The sequence below is a fragment of the Camelina sativa genome, chromosome 1 (assembly GCF_000633955.1).
Source record: "Camelina sativa cultivar DH55 chromosome 1, Cs, whole genome shotgun sequence".
NCBI lineage: Eukaryota > Viridiplantae > Streptophyta > Magnoliopsida > Brassicales > Brassicaceae > Camelina > Camelina sativa.
The window spans coordinates 19470632-19485867 of NC_025685.1; the positions used below are offsets into that span (position 1 = coordinate 19470632).

General features: G+C 38.0%; 2 protein-coding genes, 1 long non-coding RNA gene and 1 pseudogene across 7 annotated transcripts in view; all 4 read left to right on the forward strand.

Moving 5' to 3' along the window:
• On the forward strand, positions 65 to 2542 carry LOC104709811 (annotated as a pseudogene).
• On the forward strand, positions 3149 to 3927 carry LOC104699396. The gene is made up of 2 exons (XR_753360.2): positions 3149 to 3273; positions 3724 to 3927. It is a non-coding gene; the product is annotated as an uncharacterized LOC104699396 (long non-coding RNA).
• Positions 8510 to 15236, forward strand: part of LOC104709839 (uroporphyrinogen-III synthase, chloroplastic-like) — a 21470-nt gene continuing 14743 nt past the window's right edge. For all 5 annotated transcript variants that reach the window (XM_019228914.1, XM_019228915.1, XM_019228917.1 and 2 more), the window contains exons 1-4: positions 8510 to 8824; positions 8907 to 8994; positions 9145 to 9211; positions 9529 to 9647. In XM_019228914.1, coding sequence (XP_019084459.1) covers positions 8600 to 8824; positions 8907 to 8994; positions 9145 to 9211; positions 9529 to 9647 — 499 coding nt within the window. In that variant the 5' untranslated portion in view covers positions 8510 to 8599. The remainder of the gene's footprint in view (positions 8825 to 8906; positions 8995 to 9144; positions 9212 to 9528; positions 9648 to 15236) is intronic.
• The window catches only part of LOC109126001 (uncharacterized protein K02A2.6-like), an 8281-nt gene continuing 5913 nt past the window's right edge, over positions 12869 to 15236 (forward strand). The window contains exon 1 of the mRNA XM_019228911.1: positions 12869 to 15233. Within this exon, the coding sequence (XP_019084456.1) occupies positions 13216 to 15233 (2018 nt within the window). The 5' untranslated portion in view covers positions 12869 to 13215. The remainder of the gene's footprint in view (positions 15234 to 15236) is intronic.

The following is a 15236-nucleotide window of genomic DNA, read 5'->3' on the forward strand; positions in this document are numbered from 1 at the left end:
CTCTCTCTCTCTCTCTCTATCTCTTTCTTTCTTTCTCTTACGTTCTCTTTCCTTTGCCATTTCATCTATCTTAGAGATTATTTTCGTCTTTGTTCATCTCCAAACTCTCCTTCCGTTTTCCTTAGAGGGGCGCGCATCCCGTGCGCGTTCCTTAACTGGTAATGGAATCCACATCTCTCGTCTTCCTTTCCATTGTATATCTTGTCTTAGTCGTTGTTCATGGCGCTTCAGAGACCGAATCTCTCTTGAAATTCAAGAACTCTCTTGTTATTGGGAGAAAAATGGTTTGAAGAGCTGGGATAGAAGGAACCCCACATGCAAATGGATTGGTGTCTTGTGTGATAGAGGCTTTGTTTGGGGATTACAGCTAGAGAATTTTGAGCTCTCTGGCTCTCTAGACATTGAGGCGTTGACGGGTTTGAAGTCTCTGAGGTCTCTTAGCTTCATGAATAACAAACTTGGAGGTCCATTTCCAGAGTTCAAGAAACTTGTTGCTCTCAAATCGCTTTACTTGTCAAACAATCAATTCGACGTAAAGATACCTAAAGATGCATTTGATGGGATGGGGTGGTTGAAGAAACTCCATTTGGAGCACAATAAGTTTCGTGGTGAAATTCCAGCGTCCTTGGCCAATAGTCCCAAGCTTTTAGAGCTTAGACTTGACGGGAACCGTTTCGCTGGACAAATACCAGAGTTCACACACAAACCACACATGTTGAACCTTTCAAACAATGCATTAGCAGGTCCAATCCCAAAGATTCTCAGTACAATGGATCCTAAATTCTTTGAAGGTTAGATGGAGTAGTTTTATATCACTTTCGTTGTCACTAGACAAACCGAATATACTGTATGACCATTTTAATTAATAGAAAACCATGTTTTTTTTTTCCAGGCAACAACGGCTTATGTGAAAAGCCTTTGGATACAAAATGTTCTTCTCCTTACAGCTTGTCCCCAGAGCCAAAGGACAACTCAAAGAAAAAATCATCTATGTTTTTGTACATTGTAGCTGCAGTGGTCGCAGCACTGGCTGTAATACTCATAGTTATTGGAGTGATCATCTTCCTTAACCGTAGACGAAAGAAGAAACAATCATTATTGACAGCAGAGCCTGGACCATCAAGTCTACAACTGAGAGCTGGAATCCAAGAAAGTGAAAAGGGACAAAGTAGCTACCATTCACAAAACCGGGCTGCAAAGAGGATGATTCATACCACAAAATTGTCATTTCTGAGAGATGACAAGGGAAAATTTGAGTTGCAAGATTTATTGAAAGCATCGGCAGAGATTCTAGGGAGTGGATGTTTTGGAGCGTCGTATAAGACATTGCTTTCGAACGGATCACTGATGGTAGTGAAGAGGTTTAAACATATGAACAACGCAGGAACTGAGGAATTCCAAGAACACATGAAGAGGTTGGGGAGGTTAAACCATGAGAATTTGCTCCCAATTGTAGCTTATTACTATAAAAAAGAGGAAAAACTTTTTGTTAGCGATTTTGTTGGAAAGGGAAGCTTGGCTGCTCATCTCCATGGTATTATTTTTGTTTTTCTATCGTTACATTCTCATTCATCAACAAACACTTTCTCTAAATCACCTGTTTGCTTGTATAAATTTTAGGTCATAAATCGTTAGGGCAACCAAGCTTGGATTGGCCAACAAGATTAAATATTGTGAAAGGTGTAGGACAAGGAATTATATACCTCAACAAAAACCTACCTAGCCTAATGGCTCCTCACGGTCATCTAAAATCATCTAATGTTCTTCTCAGTGAGAATTTCGAGCCTCTCCTTATGGACTATGGCTTGCTCCCAATGATCAACGAAGAGAGCGCACAAGAGCTCATGGTGGCTTACAAATCGCCAGAGTACTTGAAACAAAGCCGTGTGACTAAGAAAACCGATGTGTGGGGGCTCGGAGTACTCATCTTGGAGATTCTTACAGGAAAGATCCCTGAAAGTTTCCCTCAAAACAGTAAAGACAGTGAGGAGGACCTTGCTAGTTGGGTGAAGTCAAGTTTCCGAGGAGAGTGGACACCAGAATTGTTTGATCAGGAAATGGGGAAAACCAATAATTGTGAAGCTGAGATACTAAAACTCTTGAGAATTGGACTGAGTTGTTGCGAAGTAGATGTGGATAAAAGGTTAGATATAAGAGAGGCTGTTGAGAAGATGGAAGATTTGATCAAGGAGAGAGAACAAGGAGATGATGACTTCTACTCAACATATGCGAGTGAAGCTGATGGGGGTTCGTCGAGGGGAGTGTCAAGTGAGGCAATTAACTTATCATGAAACAAGACAAGCCAACAAATTTCATGATAAAATTTTTGAACATGTGTGAGACCAAAATTTGTGTCTCAAACTGCAACTTTCTTCAAGTTAATTGATGTCGACGACACACCTCAACCTACGGAAACCCCTTAAAGTAGAAAAAAAAATTGGGTTTGCGTTGACTTGTGATGTTATTGTTATCTGCAAGAAAATAATGTAGAAGTAAACATCTCTCTTTTTATTACAAAAGAGCAAAGAGAAAACCTTAAAAACCTGAAAAATTAATATATATTACACACTATCTTGTCCTACGTAGGTTCTGTCAATTGGCATGTATGGTTCTCTCAAAAAGTATGTAAAGATGGATATTACACAATAGATCATTCTTTACATCTACATCAATTTTTCAAAACAGAAAATAATGTTAACTAATATTTAGTTTAGTTTAGTCAAATTTAAGTTTAAGAAAATGTTAGATTCCAAATTTTTGTGTTGATATACCAAGTGGTTTTGGTTACGCTTGTTTCCATCAAATGCATATTTAGGTATCTTTACGTCGAATTGATTATTTGACAAGTAAAGTGATTTGAGAGAAAAGAGGTAGGCCATTATCCACACATAATGATGTCTAGTGTAAGACCATGTACAATGGCTAAAATTTTTAGAGCTATTTGGGGGGAATGATACGTTTACGAAACATAATAGGCAATATGATACATTCACTATTCATAATCGGCAAAATAGACATTCAACACTATTTGACACTATTTACTTTACAGTCAGCCCCTCACCTATATATTNTTTTTTTTTTTTTTTTTTTTTTTTTTTTTTTTTTTTTTTTTTTTTTTTTTTTTTTTTTTTTATCTTCTTCGTTAATGTTTCTCTCGCAAAGAGATTAAGAAATACTTAGTTTCCTGTCTACAATCATAGTAATCTTCCAAGAATCTGTGCTGAATTCTGATGGATCGATGGTGGATTGGAGATTAAGCCACAACGTATCCATGTATATGTTTCTCCCTTTTGACTTTTCATCTTCGTTGTGTCTCTCGTTCTCTCCTACACACTCGATTCTTCACCCAATTGAATATTCATATACCCAGTTGACCAGTTATCTGATTTTCTTTATTTTTCTCCATCTCTCATTGATTGAAATCCCAATTCAAAGATACTTTTCACCGTTTTTGTTTAATCCCTCTTCTTTTTTGTTTTTTCTGATACTTAATTGGTTTCATTGCTCCTGTTTTTTTTTTCTGTTCTGGAATTAGCGTTGAGCTACTAGTGTTAACCGAATTGTGATTTTTTTTTTTTTTAATTTTGTATTTAATCACAATCATTAGTTCAATGCGTTTGATCTAAAAAATTATTTGAGTTTTTTTTCCGAATATAATCCTACAAAACATGGTTAGAATTTTGGATTTTGTTCAGGCTTGTGATGTGTGGTTTTTTCAACTAGGTTCAAGAAGGAGTCTGGGTTTTTTCTTCAACATGAGGTACTTTAAAGACAGTATAATGGCTGGTGAATGGGACGATGTCGAGAATTACCTTTACAGAGAAATTACGATCTTACCCATTTGATTTAATTAAAGATTGTTAAAAAGAAAAAAGACCAATGTGCGATGAACATAAGTAGATGGAGTATTTGAAAACGATTTTACCACTATGGTACTATATTTTTTTTAACAATCATGACATTATACAACTTATTTAATAATGAATATCATGAATTTATTTAACTTGAGAAAAAAAGAACTCGTTGTTAAATATATCCTAAATCCAACATTTTGACAACTGACAATTACTCGACTGGCACATATATATTTGTATATGCTTATTATTGGATGGTTTTTATCTACATTGACTAAGGGATATATATATATATATATATATATATTTTTTTTTTATTATTGGATGGTTTTTATCTTTAACATATTTATTAATGGATTGTTTATGTAACGCCGTTAACGGCTCTTAAATTGTTGATGAGAATCTGCTAACAATAAACAAGTTTAAGTATTTTTAGACCAACCAAAAATAAATGAGGTATTTTTCTTCCAATAAAAAAATGAGGTATTAAACGTCCAAATAAAAAATAAATGGGGTATTTTTCAGCTTTTTCCCTTTTTATTTGTACATATTTACTAGTGGATTGTTTATATCTGTACATTTTTACTAGTGGATTATTTTTATCTGTACATTTTTACTAGTGGATGGTTTTTATCTGTACACTTTGACTACTGGATGATTTTTATTTGAATACATTTACTACTAGATTATTTTTATATGCACACTTTTACTACTGGATGATTTTTATCTGCGTTGACTAGTGGATATATTATATATATATATTTATTACTGGATGATTTTTATCTTTACACATTTACTAGTATATTATTTTTATATATACATTTTTATTACTAGGTGGTTTTATCTGTACACATTTACTATTGGATTGTTTTTATTTGTACATTTTTACTTTTCGATGGCTTTTATATGTACACATTTACTACTGGATTGTTTTTATATGTACACTTTTACAACTATATGGTTTTTATCTGTACACATCTACTACTAGATTATATTTATATGCACACTTTTACTACTGGATGGTTTTTATTTGTATACTTTTATTACTGGATTGTTTTCTTATGAATAGTTTTTATCTTTACATATTTCTACTGAATTATTTTTATCTATATATATCCCTGATTTTCTATTCCACTTAAATCATCAATTCAGTTTTATCGGAAAAAACAATTAAAATTAGATTCCAACACAAGCAAAAGGATTAAGAGATAATGGATTTTAAACACACACTAGGATTTAAAAATTAAAATTTATATTGTATTTACTTTTTATTTTATTATTGTTTTATTAGTTTTAAAAATATAAAATTTTAAAGGAATTTGATATAAGTATTCAAAGTATAGGATTTTTGTAGTGTTTTCAAGGTTTTAACCGGTGTGGTATATGTATAGTCTAGTGATACATTTATCTCGTGGTACACATCTAAAAAAATGTTTAAAAAAAAAACAATTCCACTTAACTCCCTATATAGGATTAATGCCAACCCGTCTCACCAAAATCAAAATAAGTTTTTGCGTAAAAAAAATAATCAAGTTTAATTATGTTAATTGTTTTACCAAATTAGCATATTTTTATAGTTTATAATTTTTCCATGTCAATATATATATATTTTATGATAATTAATAGAATTTTATTTTTTTGATAATTCCTCAAAAAATAAAAAATAAACGAAATTATATGGGGGAATTTCAACATATTTAATGTGACATTTTATAATTGGATTTTTTGTTTAGGAAATTTATTAATGTTAATATAATTATGGATATTGTAAACTTTTGTCATGGAAAATCTGTTGTATATCATTTAAATTAGGGAGATTGTAGCATCCATAAATATAGCTTCAGAGATTTAATGGGTTAAAAATTTAATGGATAGAGTCGTTTTTGGAAAAATCGGAATGTATAGATGTTGTTAAGATTTTATGGCAATAAATGAAACAAATGTTGGTCAATTTAAGAAAGTTTAGTATTTGAGTTCCTCTGCAATGTTATTTATGAAATTGTTTTAAGGGTTAATGGTGTAAAAAAAATTAAATAAGTAAAACTTAAAGGACATAAACCAAAATGTACTTCAAAAATGTTAATATAGATGAGACGTAGTGTGAATTAATTAACCACTATACTTAATCTACTTAATATTCCATTAATTTTCTATGAATTTCAAAAGTTATAAACGAGCGAGGAAACAAGTTTTACCTCAGCAGTTTAATAAACTCCATCCACCTAATTTCGAACCACAATAGCTTATCTTTTACAAATTTTTAATTAATTTAAAGGGGTAAAATCATAATTATGCTCCTCACTTCTTCTTCCCCACCTAAAACCTAACGCTGTTTCTCTGTAATTTTTTGTTAATTTTGATTTACTACTTTTAATTCACATATTCCTCTTTCAACTTAACCAAAACCCACATATCTACAATTAATTTACAGATTTATCACCAAAATGGAAGAGAGAGATCTAGAGAGAGAAAGAGTGACATAATGGGATGACAGGTGATTAAATTCTGTGAATTGATGAATTGGGTGAGGGAGCTAAGAAAGAAGCAAAGAGAGATGGAGAAAGAACAAAGATACGGAACAAAAAAATTCAAAATTTGCCCAGTAAAATAACAAATACAATAGAGTTGGAGAGAGAGTGGAGAGAGACGTGAGAAGATGAGAAAAGCCCTTTTTCGTCATTTCTCAAATTCATTCAATTATCTTATCTCACAAACCCTCTACTAAAGGCACAATAAAAATGGATGATTTCACTAATATTGAATAGTGTTTGTACAAGAAAGCATATTAAGTTTCAAAAACGTATTATATTGCAAACTAACCCAAATTTTTAACACTCTTTTTTACTTTTTGGTTGTGATTGGAAGCATTTAAACGCTTCTTTTAGAAACGAAATGCTCAACTGGTTAATCATCAAAGCGGTTGGAGAAGGTGTTTTGAATGAGTGGATGGAGTCAGCGGAAGAAATAGGTGGCTGAAGCTGATTTTAAGCGGTTGAGAATGTAGAAATCAACTAATAAGAAATATGGGCGTTTGGTAACTTCAGTTGCAACAAAGTGATTTTTTTTCTGCATTAAAAAAGAAAAAAAAACACAATTTTATTAACGATAGATTAACTTGTAAAAACTTATAATTGGCCTAATTGTGAGACTAAATTACAATTATTTGTTTAAATATTTTAGATAGTCATCACAACCACTGAAAATTATGATTTTATAATTTATTGGTTTATAATATTTTATGTTATAAAATATAATGTCTTCTTCGATATTTTTACTATTTAATCAAATTAGTTTTTAATTATTTATAAATTAATATTATTTCACTAATCAACCGCTATAATCCTACCAATCAAGCTAACTACTAAACCACTCTCTTTTACCACACTAATCTTTTTGATATGTTATCTTTAACCGCTATCTTTACAACCACTCAGAATTTTCTAACTACCTCGTTTAAACGTGGTCACTAATGAGACCCTTTTAAGTTGTAACACTCGAGATCATTTGTCTCTATTTCACATGATCATTCAAAACTTGTTCAATTTTTATCATGTACAATAGTTTTGTTTGATAAAATTCAACACATTATCCCACCATATTTCGATATTCTTTATTTTCTTTTATGATTTAAGATTACATATTTAATAACAATAAATTAAAACTAAATTAAAGTAATTTAGAATAAAATAATTGTTTATATGATTATATTTTCGATAGTATTTATAATTGAAAATATGAATTAATTTTTCTTTTTGCAAGTAAAAAGAAGAAGTTTAAACACACAAAAAAGAATTGATCCAATGATAATAGAAAATTATAGTAAAATATGATGGTTTTTCTATGTCCAAATGACACTAGACTATTCTCTATTTATACTTTTTTTTTATTATGATGAATTTTCTATATTTTTTATTTTATAAAAATAGATTAACATACAAATACAATAATCAAGATCGAATAATTAGGATGAGATAAAAATTTACAATCAGAATAAAGTAACTCTTCTCACACAGAAAAAAAAAAAAACAACTCGTACTCACGTGTACAACACATTCACCATCTTTTCCTCTCATAACTTGGCAATGCATGTACCATTATTTTTGTTGAATCTTTTCAACTCAGTTTAACCCACATGTGTTTCTAAAAAATTCAACTGTCTCATTGCATCGATTAAACATGAAATTTTTATTCATCACGCTCATGGTACATGGTGTAACACTTTATTTAATATTGATCGAGGTTAACAAAAAAAAAACAGAAAATTATAATATTATAAAAAAAAAAAAATTATTCTCGAGCAACAGCACAGGTTGAGGTTATGATTCAAGATATGTATTGTATGACTATGAATAATAAAACAAGAATAATTCATAATATTTTTTTCCACAACAAAGATATATTAGTCTAAAATAAACAAAAGAATTAAGTATTTAAATTACTAAATACAATACTAGCATCACATTTTACAATAGGAAAACAAAACAGATGTCTTATATAATTTTAAAATTTTGTATTCGATAAAATACACTGTACTAACTTTTGATGAAACACAAAAAAGATAGAAATAACGTGGAAGAAAAAGCAATTGGGCCTCGCTGATCAAACGCAACTGGGCCCAAGAGGGGAAAAAATAAAAATAAAAGAAAACTACTAAAGCGCATGTGGAGAAAATTAATCGTCTTCTTCAATTGGAATCGTATGATTGATTCTATTTCTCTCTCACTCACAGAACAGAACTACTTGTAATGGCGTCGTTGCTCCTTTCTCAGTCCTCTCTCTTATCTCTTGAACCACCATTATCGTCTTCTTCTTCGCATATGGAAAAAGGAGTTGTCGCTTATCCTATCTTGATTCGAAATTCAGTTTCCCCGTCTCTCTCTTCTTCCTCCTCCGTTGGTAAATCCAATTCGATTCCTCAGGTGGTCGTAACCCGAGAACGAGGCAAGAATAATCAAATCATCAAAGCTTTGGTATGCAATTTTAATAACGCATGCTTACAATGGTGATTGTAGATTGGATCTCTCTATAGTATTAACTTTAGCTAATTTGCAGGAGAAACATGGGATATCATCTTTAGAGCTTCCCTTGATTCAACATGCGCCAGGACCTGATTTCGATCGGCTTGCCTCTGTATTAACTGGTGAATTTTTCTGATCTTTGCTCTAAAAATTGGCTGTTTGTTTAGAACTAGTAGGATTGTTAAGGAAAAGGCTCCGCAGTTGTATTGTATAGCAGAGTAGATTATGGTATTCTGATATGTAGTAGTCCTCACGTCTTATTTTGTTGCTAGATAAGAGCTTTGACTGGATCATCATTACATCCCCAGAAGCAGGTTCTGTTTTTCTCGAGGCGTGGAAGTAAGCTCTGGTTTTTTTTTACCTTATTCCTTCTCTTTTTTTGTCAAATTTTGAACTGTCTGTCTGAATATATGGAGTTTGTTGCTAGTGAGTTCACTCCTTGAGTTGTCATTTTGGTTGTTGCTGATAGGCACTATGACTTTTCTAGGTTTTTATTTAGGTATTCAGATATATCATATATGTGTTGCCTACATACAAATATTTCTGTCACAACTCTGTGAATTTATGAACATTTTGTTTTATCATTATAAATTTAAACACTTTTCCTCATTACCTTCTTCCCCTTGAGCTAAACCTCATTGGTCTCAATTCCTCAGGGCAGCTAGCTCCCCAAAAGTGCAAATCGGTGTGGTAGGAGCTGGAACAGCCAGGGTATTTGAAGAGGCAATGCAATCGGCAGAAGGATTGCTTCATGTTGCCTTTACACCATCAATAGGTTCCATAACTTTCTATTTAGACTCAGTTTCTATACAATCCATTAAGTCTTTTGTATCTGCAATTTGTGCATCTTCAAGCATTTAATAGTGCAGGGAATTTACATTATCATTGGCGTTTGTGCTTGTGTGTGACTGTGGATGATGTGACCTATAACCCTTGTCACAGTTTGTTTCCATGAATCAGAGAGCATCAAAGATCATATTTAGGTTTATGAGATGATGAATTACTCAAGCTGCATTTGTTCTCCGTGACATTCTCTCTTTATGTATTTTTTAATGTGTTTGCATTCATCAAGCCAATATAATGAGTCGTCGTACATACAATGTTACAGTCTTGGCTGGTTCATTCTCTTTGTTTTCATTATTTTAGCGACTGGTAAAGTCTTGGCTTCGGAGCTTCCAGAGAAAGTGATACATTTGAGGTCCAACATCCTCCTATCCTCTATCAATATCAAAGGAAGAAGAAAAGCCCAAGTGGCTAAGTAGTTTACTAAAGGGGATCCAGTAGTGTAGTGGGCCTTGTAGGAGGGTCATGTGTCTTATTAGGGAATAAGTGTCATTGTCGTGTTGCAGAGGCTGTAACGGTTCTTTGGGGTGGGGCAGGGATATCACAAGTAGTACTTATGTAGTAGGTGGGGGGAATGGGGAACATTGTCGAGTATTTGGTAAAGAGTGTAAGGGGGAGGGAAGAGACTCCATAAACATTTCTCTTGGCTTGTACCGTTGTCTTATTCTAAATAAAGAGTATTGTGTTCTTATTCGTCTTGTCTGTTCTTGAGAATAACAACCAAAACGTATCAAATTGGTATCAGAGCAGTGTTCTTGGGAAACCAATCATCTAGATGGCGCTCAAGAAGGTGAGGAGTTAGAGAAGGTAATGGAGAGCATTCAGAAAGAAGTTCAGCAACTGTCGAGCTTGGAATCTGACGTCAGTGCTATGAAGAAGCAACTGGGCAAGTTGGACGTCTTTGAAAAGCAGCTGGGAAAACTGGATGTTCTAGAGAAGCTGGAAAGAAGAATGGCGGAAGAAGAGAGACGTACGTGGGGTACGTCCAAGGGGAACGAGGATGACTCTCAGGTCTCCGGCGTGGAAAAGCCAAGCGTGGAGGAGTCACAACGACGCCTTCCACAGAGCCCTACGATGGAGGTGGGAGAAACCCTACAACGGAACCTACCGGTGGAGGAGAAAGAACCACTCTCTCAAAGGATCGAGCTTCCTCTGTTCGAAGGAGAAGAGGCGGAAGGCTGGGTTCTCAGGGTGGAACAGCACTTCGAGCTGCAGGAGTTCACGGAGGAGGAAAAGCTGCGAGCAATAAGAGTATGTTTTGTCGGGGATGCACTCACGTGGTACCGTTGGGAGAAGGTACGGAACCCTTTCCTCAGCTGGGAGCAGCTGAAAAACAGAGTCTTGGACAACTTTGCTACGACTCACGACTTAACCGCCGGCGAACGGTTGCTACTACTCCGTCAAGAGGAATCCACAGGGCAATACTGCAAGGCTTTCATTGCACTAGCCTCTAATGCCCCGGAGGTGTCTGAGAAAGTGTTAGAGATGGCCTTCATGATAGGGTTGAAACCGAAGGTTAGAAAAGGGGTGAAGATGTTCGAGCCGAGAACATTGCAGAAAATGATGGATCTGTCTCGACTGGTCGAAGACTGGGAAGGACAAGGCGATTCACCGGCGCCGACGGGTTGGGAAGTCGCGAGCAGAGCTCCAGTGAGAAACCCGGGGGACAAACACTCGTCACGTGGGTCCTATCAGACTGGTACGGGTTTATCTTCTCATAAGTCTTTAATTACAACTGAGCCCAAAACGACATCGTTACGACCAAGTGGAGACAAAAGCTTAAACCCTAATTTCAAGAATCCCGAGTCGAGACGACCACCATTCAGGCGACTAACAGATGCGGAGGCCAACGACCGTAGGGCGAAAGGATTGTGTTTCCGGTGTGATGAGAAGTATCAAGCCGGACACCGATGTCGGTTCAAGGGGCTTCAGATCCTGGTGGCAACGGAGGACGACGAAGGGTTGTGCGGAAACGACGACGGAGAGGAACACGAGGCGGAGATGGTCGAGGTCCCGGAGTTCGCGGCGCTATCCATCCAGTCCGCCGCCGGTATATCCTCTCCGCGAACCATGAAGTTGAGGGGAAATGTACAAGGAGAAGAGGTCGTGGTGATGATTGATAGTGGAGCCACCCACAACTTCATATCGAAGGCGATGGCTCACAGATTGGGAATAGTACCCAGAGGAACCACGGGGTATGGGGTGCGTATGGGCAACAGTGTAATGGTAAGGGGAAGCGGAGTGTGCCAATGTGTGAGGTTGCAACTGCCGGGTTACACTCTCATCACTAGCTTCTTGCCTTTGGAGTTGGGAGAGGCGAATGTGATATTGGGATTGCAGTGGCTGGAATCCCTGGGGGACACGAGAGTAAACTGGCGCGAGCAGAGAATGGCCTTTATGATGGGCGGTGAAGGGGTGACCTTGTTGAGAGATCCTAGTTTGAAGAACTCGGCCATCTCCTTCAAGGCCCTTTGGAAGACCGTACAACAGGATGGAGAAGGGCTGTTTGTGGAATATGCGGGAATACAAGCCTCGACCGAGGAGAGTGAAGAAGGTGCCCCCATATACTACCGAGCCTTGTTGGAGGAATTCTCTAGAGTGTTCTCGGAACCACAAGGGCTTCCTCCTTCTCGGGGAAAAGAGCACTCCATCGTTCTGAAACCTGACAGTGAACCGGNTCTGCAATTTGTGCATCTTCAAGCATTTAATAGTGCAGGGAATTTACATTATCATTGGCGTTTGTGCTTGTGTGTGACTGTGGATGATGTGACCTATAACCCTTGTCACAGTTTGTTTCCATGAATCAGAGAGCATCAAAGATCATATTTAGGTTTATGAGATGATGAATTACTCAAGCTGCATTTGTTCTCCGTGACATTCTCTCTTTATGTATTTTTTAATGTGTTTGCATTCATCAAGCCAATATAATGAGTCGTCGTACATACAATGTTACAGTCTTGGCTGGTTCATTCTCTTTGTTTTCATTATTTTAGCGACTGGTAAAGTCTTGGCTTCGGAGCTTCCAGAGAAAGTGATACATTTGAGGTCCAACATCCTCCTATCCTCTATCAATATCAAAGGAAGAAGAAAAGCCCAAGTGGCTAAGTAGTTTACTAAAGGGGATCCAGTAGTGTAGTGGGCCTTGTGGGAGGGTCATGTGTCTTATTAGGGAATAAGTGTCATTGTCGTGTTGCAGAGGCTGTAACGGTTCTTTGGGGTGGGGCAGGGATATCACAAGTAGTACTTATGTAGTAGGTGGGGGGAATGGGGAACATTGTCGAGTATTTGGTAAAGAGTGTAAGGGGGAGGGAAGAGACTCCATAAACATTTCTCTTGGCTTGTACCGTTGTCTTATTCTAAATAAAGAGTATTGTGTTCTTATTCGTCTTGTCTGTTCTTGAGAATAACAACCAAAACGTATCAAATTGGTATCAGAGCAGTGTTCTTGGGAAACCAATCATCTAGATGGCGCTCAAGAAGGTGAGGAGTTAGAGAAGGTAATGGAGAGCATTCAGAAAGAAGTTCAGCAACTGTCGAGCTTGGAATCTGACGTCAGTGCTATGAAGAAGCAACTGGGCAAGTTGGACGTCTTTGAAAAGCAGCTGGGAAAACTGGATGTTCTAGAGAAGCTGGAAAGAAGAATGGCGGAAGAAGAGAGACGTACGTGGGGTACGTCCAAGGGGAACGAGGATGACTCTCAGGTCTCCGGCGTGGAAAAGCCAAGCGTGGAGGAGTCACAACGACGCCTTCCACAGAGCCCTACGATGGAGGTGGGAGAAACCCTACAACGGAACCTACCGGTGGAGGAGAAAGAACCACTCTCTCAAAGGATCGAGCTTCCTCTGTTCGAAGGAGAAGAGGCGGAAGGCTGGGTTCTCAGGGTGGAACAGCACTTCGAGCTGCAGGAGTTCACGGAGGAGGAAAAGCTGCGAGCAATAAGAGTATGTTTTGTCGGGGATGCACTCACGTGGTACCGTTGGGAGAAGGTACGGAACCCTTTCCTCAGCTGGGAGCAGCTGAAAAACAGAGTCTTGGACAACTTTGCTACGACTCACGACTTAACCGCCGGCGAACGGTTGCTACTACTCCGTCAAGAGGAATCCACAGGGCAATACTGCAAGGCTTTCATTGCACTAGCCTCTAATGCCCCGGAGGTGTCTGAGAAAGTGTTAGAGATGGCCTTCATGATAGGGTTGAAACCGAAGGTTAGAAAAGGGGTGAAGATGTTCGAGCCGAGAACATTGCAGAAAATGATGGATCTGTCTCGACTGGTCGAAGACTGGGAAGGACAAGGCGATTCACCGGCGCCGACGGGTTGGGAAGTCGCGAGCAGAGCTCCAGTGAGAAACCCGGGGGACAAACACTCGTCACGTGGGTCCTATCAGACTGGTACGGGTTTATCTTCTCATAAGTCTTTAATTACAACTGAGCCCAAAACGACATCGTTACGACCAAGTGGAGACAAAAGCTTAAACCCTAATTTCAAGAATCCCGAGTCGAGACGACCACCATTCAGGCGACTAACAGATGCGGAGGCCAACGACCGTAGGGCGAAAGGATTGTGTTTCCGGTGTGATGAGAAGTATCAAGCCGGACACCGATGTCGGTTCAAGGGGCTTCAGATCCTGGTGGCAACGGAGGACGACGAAGGGTTGTGCGGAAACGACGACGGAGAGGAACACGAGGCGGAGATGGTCGAGGTCCCGGAGTTCGCGGCGCTATCCATCCAGTCCGCCGCCGGTATATCCTCTCCGCGAACCATGAAGTTGAGGGGAAATGTACAAGGAGAAGAGGTCGTGGTGATGATTGATAGTGGAGCCACCCACAACTTCATATCGAAGGCGATGGCTCACAGATTGGGAATAGTACCCAGAGGAACCACGGGGTATGGGGTGCGTATGGGCAACAGTGTAATGGTAAGGGGAAGCGGAGTGTGCCAATGTGTGAGGTTGCAACTGCCGGGTTACACTCTCATCACTAGCTTCTTGCCTTTGGAGTTGGGAGAGGCGAATGTGATATTGGGATTGCAGTGGCTGGAATCCCTGGGGGACACGAGAGTAAACTGGCGCGAGCAGAGAATGGCCTTTATGATGGGCGGTGAAGGGGTGACCTTGTTGAGAGATCCTAGTTTGAAGAACTCGGCCATCTCCTTCAAGGCCCTTTGGAAGACCGTACAACAGGATGGAGAAGGGCTGTTTGTGGAATATGCGGGAATACAAGCCTCGACCGAGGAGAGTGAAGAAGGTGCCCCCATATACTACCGAGCCTTGTTGGAGGAATTCTCTAGAGTGTTCTCGGAACCACAAGGGCTTCCTCCTTCTCGGGGAAAAGAGCACTCCATCGTTCTGAAACCTGACAGTGAACCGGTCAGTGTGAGGCCATTCCGGTACCCACACGCCCAAAAAGAAGAAATAGAAAGACAGATTGCCACGATGTTAGCTGCAGGGATCATTCGCGAAAGCGGTAGTCCGTTTTCAAGTCCGGTACTCCTGGTCAAAAAGAAAGACGGCAGCTGGAGGTT